General features: G+C 34.1%; 1 protein-coding gene across 1 annotated transcript; it reads right to left on the bottom strand.

Moving 5' to 3' along the window:
* Positions 1-3,979: 3,979 nt before the first annotated feature.
* Positions 3,980-6,278, bottom strand: LOC149404220 (DCD (Development and Cell Death) domain protein). Its single transcript, XM_089602544.1, has 5 exons — positions 5,428-6,278; positions 5,244-5,344; positions 4,879-4,962; positions 4,518-4,628; positions 3,980-4,425 (listed from the first exon to the last, which is right to left on the bottom strand). Exons 1-5 carry the CDS (start codon positions 6,122-6,124, stop codon positions 4,384-4,386), a joined length of 1,035 nt encoding a protein of 344 aa, XP_089458670.1. The 5' UTR covers positions 6,125-6,278; the 3' UTR covers positions 3,980-4,383.
* Between the last annotated feature and the right edge of the window lie 1,841 nt (positions 6,279-8,119).

Below are 8,119 nucleotides of genomic sequence, written 5' to 3'. Positions count from 1 at the left end.
CACCTGAGGGGGGCGGAGAGGTTTTAGACGGCCAATTTTAAAAAAAAATAAATAAATATGCTACTATTATATAAATCTCTGACTCTGTTGCATTATCTCGATTCATGCAACGGTAATATATGGCAAGGATTAAAATCTCGCATCTCGCGGTCGTACTGCACTTTTAATTTTGGAGATATCTCGTACCGTACCGTGGTATCTCGTGGTATTTGATGAACGTTCGGGGTATCTCGTACCGTGTGGTATACCGCATTCCGCGGGAGATGCTGTCCAAAAAAAGGTATTCCGCGAAGTATTTGAACAACTTTTTAATTAAGATTTCGTATAAATTTAGGATACACAAAAAATTAAATTTTAAAATAAATTTTTCAACATTCCATACATAAAATTTTAAATAGAGTACAAATCAATACACATGTTATAGAGAGTTCTCAAACAAAGTCACACTAAATAAAGAAAACAAATACATATACACGTAATAGAGAGTTCTCACACAAAACAACAACATCAACATTAACAACATCTAATTAAATAAATTACTACCTAAATTCGGATAAAAAAAAACTCATTTCAAAACAACATCAACATTAACAACATATAATCAAATAAATTACTTCCTAAATTCGGATGAAAAAAAAACCCATTTCAAAATCAAAATAACATCAACATTAACAACATCAAATTATTCAAATTACTGCCCAAATTCGGAATAAAAAAAACACATCCCAATCAACATTAAAAACATCATCAAATTATTCAAAATTACTACCTAAATTCGGATTATAATAAATCCATATCAACAATCCATTCAAAAATACTCGACAATCCATTAAAAAAAACAAATTTTGAAGCTTACCCCGCGGAAGACGCGGTACAAGGCGAGATTTGAGCAGCTTTACGTCTCCACCGGACGAGAAATGACCCTCCCGCGCGAGATCCGGCGAGATCTACACAGATTTGGTCTTCGGTCGCGCGAGAAACGAAGCTTCAGCTTCTCTTCTTCTCATGCGGAAAGAACGCGGAAATGAGGGAAAAACGAGCAAAATAACATTACACCCGGACGAGAAACGAGGGTATTTATAACCCGAGAAGTTGCACGAGATCTCGCGAGATTTAGCTAAAATTGCGAGATATACTCGTACCTCTCTCGCAGACTTCCAAAATGCGAGATCTCGCGCGAGATACCCCCATCTCGCACGAGATTTTAATCCATGATATAAGGCTCTGATAAAAAAAAACGGTGGTTAAGGGCCAGCTTGGTAGTTCACTCAAACTGTTTTTATTTTCTTTTTTTTGTTTTCATATAGTTGTAGTATAAATTTTTTTTGCAATTGTTTTCAAATAACAGTTTTGTAAGGATTTCAGTTTTTTTATTTAGTTTTTTGTAATTGTAGTGTAATAATTCACATAAGAATTAGGCGTCGAGATATATATTAATTGAAAGTCTTTGCTGCGAATATAATGGTCGTACCTTTAGTTATAATTATTGTTCATAAGTTCATCGGAAAACACTGTTTGTCTTTGTAGTCAATACAACAAATATCAAATTTTGATACCTAATGTTGACTAAAAATAGTGAAAACTTATGTGCTCGACGAGAGGATCACGACCAATTAATAGTTTGTAAAATGGAGTTTCGATTGTTTAAAGTTTGCCATAATTCTAAAACTTAAGTTTTCCAGGGAACGAAAACAAATTTGATAATCAAAAGTGAGGAAAATGAAATGATGTTGATAGGAGAGAAGGAGATGTCAAGAGGAGATATTAAAAAATAAGAAAAAAAAAAGTTAAAAAAGTTGAGTGAAAAAATTGGAAAACACCTAAAAACTATTTTCTGATTTTCTGCATTAAAACATAAAACAGTTTGAAAACTTTTCGAGTTGTATTCTGAGAATCATCAAACAAACAGTGAATTCATTTTTTTTTCATAAAACTGTTCAAGTTAGAAAAGTCAAAAACAGTTTTCAAGTTAAGAAACAAACAGACCCTAAATCCCTCAAAAAGCTATGGCTTGACTGCTTGAGTGTCTTGTAAAATTGCTTAAAATTATTTAATCCTGATTAATATGGTTAACCGTTGAGTGTTTTGTAAAGATTAAGATTAATCTTAATTAGCCTTCTATCAGCAGTCAAAGTTAACCACGATTAACCGTAATCCCTCTTTTAATATATACGTATCAGTACCAGTACTAGATTTTTTTTCGGCAAGTAAAATATTTGTTGTTTACTTTCGGTATTACTGTTGCTACTTACACCATTTGATTCAACGGAATGACATGTGTAAGGCCCAAATTTAACAACGAATTAATATTTTTTCTTGAAAATTAATTGAACATGAATTAATTAATTTTATAATTAAAAAAGTAAAAGAATTAAAAAATCAAAAAATAAATCAGAAGGATGAAGAGCACAGTCAAGGAAAGAGAGAAGAATAAGATACAAGGAAAAATCTTAAGCGGACCCATTCTCATTCTCAGATAGAAAAGGAAAAAAAAAACAAATCAATAGTAAATCAACCCATTCTAATTGATTTAAACTTCAAATTTAAATAGCCAAACAAAGAACCCTAGAATTTTGAAATCCCTGATTGAATCACGTCAAATGGAATGAAAAAAACATAAAATTGAGAAGAGCGAGGCTGAATCAGTTTCAAAGAACCAAGATTGACCGAGTCTTCACGCCGTGGGGCTGGAGCACAACAGTGTGACCAAGCATATGATTTTTTAAGAGTCTGAAGCAAAATTTCTACCCAGTCGGGATATGGAAGGCTTATTGTTCACGAGTCCGATGCGTGTCTTTTCCTCCACAAGGACATGGAGTCCTTCCCTTACCACGTCGATCTGTGGCTGTGAAACTGGAAGAGGTCAACAGGTCCTCGGTTGCATCTTCTTCTTCTTTGATATGTTCTTAAACTTCTTAGAGCATCTTTAATGGTGCAAAAAGAGGGACTTGTTAGCAATTATGAAAAGTTTAAGCTATTAGCTTAACCATTGTTGCACATTTTAGTTATTTGCTTGGTAGAGGAAATTAGCTCTATAGAGCAAATTGGCTCTAAAGTAAGCTAATGGGTCCCACTTATTTTTCAACCAATGAGAATGCAAAAAAATGTAAAAAAAAAAATATATGACTAATGTTTAAGCAATAAGATGAAGATTGACTTACCACTAAACAGCAATGTTGTTTAAAAAAATTGCAGCTTAAAAAATTGATTTGACAAATTAAGCTAATGTACCATTGAAGACGCTCTTATGCTATTTAAAATTTTATTCTTTATTTAGGAACCGATAGAATAAGTATCTATGAACCAAATCGGTGGTGCTATGAGCACAGAATGATTTTTTTTTTTTTACAAATTAGTCGTGCATGACACATGACATTTCCATTCAAAGTTAATTGTTTATGGGTAACGATCGATGACAACAAAATCATACAATAATATTTTAGTCGCCGAAAAAAAAAAATTAAGCGTAGTCTATAAAAAGTTATAGGTATTTATGATTCTAAATATTGTAGAATTAGCCAATCGCTATAATTATAATATGCTGATGAGGACAGGGTAACGCAAAGTCCTTGTAAAGATGTTAAAAGTCATACTGTACAGATGACCTGCCTAACCACCCATAAATGAATGGCTTCTACGTCAACTTAGCATCCACATCCTAGAATCACCTTTGTCTATGGATCGAAAAAGCAGATATAATATAAGATATCTTAATCTCTTTTCTTTTCTTTTTAGCAAATAAGATATTTAATCTCATTGTTGACACGATAATATACAAAATTTGACAACTATTATAGTAATGATTTAAGATAATATTAATATTTCGACACATTTTACTGATGAATGAAATCTCCTATGGTTCCCAGTAAATAATGGGATTTTAAAAAATGGTTGGGAATGCTTTGCTTTGATTTGGTGAAGAAGTTTAGCCACTGACGACCGATATAATGTGTGATTACACACAGCAAAACATAGTACGTCAAAAAGACGTTAAATCTCAAATTACTAAGCACAATATTGTAGTTCAACATGATCGTTCTTCTCAACTGAACTTGTTATTATAATTATACATATCGAACACACACAGAAGGGGAAAAATCACAAAAAGCCTCAAAATAATATTACACAGCAGAGGCCTTATATTGTTCATATTCACCACCCTTAAAAACAAACACCTTCCTTTTATGTTTTCTTACATATATTTCTATAGATGGATTTTATTCCAATCCAAACACCACTCTTTAGCATTCTTACATATATTTCTATAGATGGATTTTATTCCAATCCAAACACCACTCTTTAGCATCGCTACCTCTTTTACTTCGGTTTCTTGGCCTATACCTGTATCTGTATCCGTATTTCAGTATATAGTTGTATTGCTGTTCAATCATCTTTCTCAGCAAATATATCCAATAGTGAAAGTGCCTGTGAACAAAAGAAAACATTAAATTATAATTTTTTAGAAAGAAGGGTAACTTTTCATAGATCAACAAACATTAAAAGTAACAATAATTCACCTCTGGGATGTTAAGTTCAAGACGGAATTTTGGCCCATCGTAGTGATGAAGGATTGGCCTGAAAGAATCTTCCTCAAGTGGTTCACAGATTTTCCTAGTAACAACCCGTACCTAATTTACAGGAAGAACAAATGAAATGAGTGACCATGTAAACTTCAAAAAATATATATATATATATATATATATATATATATATAAAATAAATAAATAAAGCTAACACAAGAACTGCGAAAGCCTAAAAGGAGCATCATTGAATCATGAACAAGACTCAAAGAAGATAAACAGAGGTTTGCAATGATGTCTAGAACATTCATGACAATTATTATAATCAGAATATAGCCAAAGTATCCAATGAATATACCTGAGCTGGAAATCGCGACTCGCCAGGGCATTTTTTGTCCTCCCAGGCTGTGGGATCTATGTTACTCCCTCCAAAACTCGCAGCCTGAAAGGCGAAATGGTTTACAGTTACTAATTGCATTAAAAAAAGTTGGAAACTTACCTTATCCAAAACCAGAAAAGCAAAAGACCTAAACAAAACTTCTAAAATATAGCCACATAACATCTTACGACACAAATTTCTCATGAATTTTACACCAACAAGTCCAATACTACTTGCACTCAAACAATGACACTATTTTGGGCCAAACTACACAAACAAAAAAGTATGTACACGGTGAATCCTTAAAAAAAATTATGTACGCGGCAAGGAAATGAATCACAAACCTCAAAAATTCCGTGGAGTTGATGGGTTGAGTAGTTGTAAAGAAACAGTGGCAAGCCAGGGGTGATCGCGCGAACAGAGTCTCGGTAACGAGGAGGTAAACCTGAAAAATCAAGTGGAAAAAATCATGACATAATCTTCGATCAAAAGGGTTTATACGACCATACTAAGAAAAAGAACACATACCAAAGAGCTCTCTCTTGAGGTTCTCTTGCATAGTATCGTTGTTGCAGACAAAGATGTAGCCACCAACGGTCTCGTTTCTAGGCAGAGACTCCGATGGAGGAAGAGTCTTGAACCTCTTGTCCGAACCGTTTTTACTCTCTTTGTTATCACCGTTGTTGTCGCCGTTGTTACTCTTCTTGTTTCCATTGTAGGCCTTCTTCCCACTTTTGCCTCCGTGGACATCCTCGTTTTTACCGCCTTTCCTATGGCTCTTCAGTCCAAAGTCATTGGTGTTGAAGTTATGGGTGTTCAAGGTCTTCGAATAAACGCCCTTGTTGAACCCTCCGTTTATCCCAGCTCCGCTTGGGTTTCCCATCTTCCAGTCGTTGAACCCGTTGAACTCTGAGACTTTCGGCGGTTTGAAGCTGTTCCACCCATCGTTGACTCGGTCGAACGAGTTGAGCTCGGCCGCGCTGGGTTTGAATCCGTTCCAGCCATCGTTGTTGAGCGAGTTGTTGAACTCGGCCGCGGGTTTGGGTTCCGGCGAGTTGAACTCGCCGCCGCCGACTCGGATGTCAAAGTTTCGCCTCTCTCCGGCCCTCTTCGTGCCGTACGAGCCGCTCCAAATGGAATCGTTGAGCGAGAGGTTCGCGAATCCTGAGGTTTGGTGGCGGAGCTGGTCGCTGAATTGAAGAAACTGGTTGTTGTTGGTTTCCATGGCGGAATAGAAGCCCTCTCTCGAATCGACGATCGTAGCGAACGAAATCAAAACCTAACCTAGGGATTTCAGAGAATATCGATGAAGAAGAGAGAGAATAATGAAACGCAGTGTTGCTTCAGTTGAGAAATTGAGGAAGAACTCAATAGGAATGATGTGTTTAAATAAGCGAATTAATTAAGACTTGAGAAATTTCGAGGAAAGTAGGCCAACGAAGATTGCGTGTGGATGTGTCAATTCAAAGGTAGAAAAAAAAAAGAGTGATTAAGTTTATGTAATTAATAATCCGAGTGAAATTAAAGTTTATTGATTAATTGTTTTTGTTTTTTCTTCTAATTTTGAGCTGAGTTTACGAGCGCGAGACTGTGACAAACCAAAACGCGTTTACTGTGGGAGAGATGGTGACGCGAAGGAGAGAGAGGAATTGACCGAGTTAATCTAGAAGGTCTATGAAGTTCTGCTGTTGGGTCTACGAGTTCACACTCCGCTTAAGTGCTAAGGTGTTTAGGAGAGGAGAGTGAGCGACGCGTTATTGGCGTGATCAAACGACTGATTCTCAACGGACCGTGACAATCCATGACTCGAATCGAATAAATTAGGGATATTTATGCTAATATCATCAGTTAACTGTCACTTATTACAAATCAATAATTTTTTTTTGTTAGATCTATTATTAAATAAAATTCTTAATAAAATCTGTCATAAAATTAAAAAAATTCCGTGATACACGTCGTGTTACATCTCCAATTTTTCAATTTTTTGACAAATCGATCATGAAATCTCACACTTACACGTCTTTTTTCTCTAACCATTTTTAGAGAATTAATTTATGAAAATGGGGAAAAAAACGATTATTTCATGAAATTTCGGGATTGAACATGTTAGAATATTTTTGGGACTACTAATGTCATTAAATAAATGTGTTGGGTCATTATTAATTAAGTCAAAATTGATGTGGTCTAATTTAGAATAAGGTTTGTGACTTAAGGACATATTTTTGTCATGAAATTATTATGTGGCTACCATAAGTGCTAATCTAATTTGATGAGGGGCTAAATTAGAAATAAGCAATAGTTATTAGTAACTGTCTGACAGTTATTAATACGATGGTAGGTCACTGATTGCAGAACGTACGATCTTTTCTTGTATTCCCATCAACAAGAATATTCCAGACTCTCAGGCAAACTGCAATTGGAAGACCACCATTCTTTTGTATTTTCAATCCATGGATTCAAGTACGCTTCCGCTATTAAGATTTTTAGTTTTGGTTCTCTTGAATTGAATTATGATTAATTTAGGGATTTAAAATCCTAACAGAACAAACTTATAGTAACATCGACTTTATTTTGAGTCGCTGTTAAATTTTATGCTAAGAAAATTGCAACAACGACCCTAGTTGCTTATTCTTGATTATAAGGTTAGGATAAATAATGCTGATTTATAAATAATAATAAAAAAGTTGCAGAGTTTAATAAGTATTAATGCAATAACTAATTACTATTATTATGATAACAACTCAATTAACTATTATATATGAGATTAGATTATTTAATTTGAAATTTGTTTCATTAATTGCCTTTAATTACAAAAAGGATAAAATTGTTGTTTTTACACACTTGAAATATTGTCAGCAAATGGCTACTTAACTAAAACTTATGAAACGTTGGCTAAATCAAAATTTTCAATATTTTAATTTGACTACTTTGCTAGAGCGTCTTTATTATATTGTTTAAATTTTTTTTTTTTACTTTTAATTACTCTTTTAGTTTCATAATTCCTGATATATCGACGATATCTCGTTCACAGTGAAGTCTCGGTAAAATTTCTACTATAACAGCCTAAATATCGTCCAATATCTAAAAATATCGTTCGAATTATACTAAAATTATTTTAAACAAAATTTTAACATTTAATGGGCCAAACTTTAGTGCCAGCCCAATTTGCAATGCAACCCAATTTGCAATGCAGCCCATTTAATGAGCCTCTATTCTTTGA

The sequence above is a fragment of the Urtica dioica genome, chromosome 2, assembly GCF_054948205.1.
Source record: "Urtica dioica subsp. dioica isolate 48M chromosome 2, U.dioica_male_clone48M_v1_H2, whole genome shotgun sequence".
Lineage (NCBI taxonomy): Eukaryota > Viridiplantae > Streptophyta > Magnoliopsida > Rosales > Urticaceae > Urtica > Urtica dioica.
Note: the sequence above shows the minus strand (reverse complement) of the source record. Positions and strands in the feature narration are given on the sequence as shown.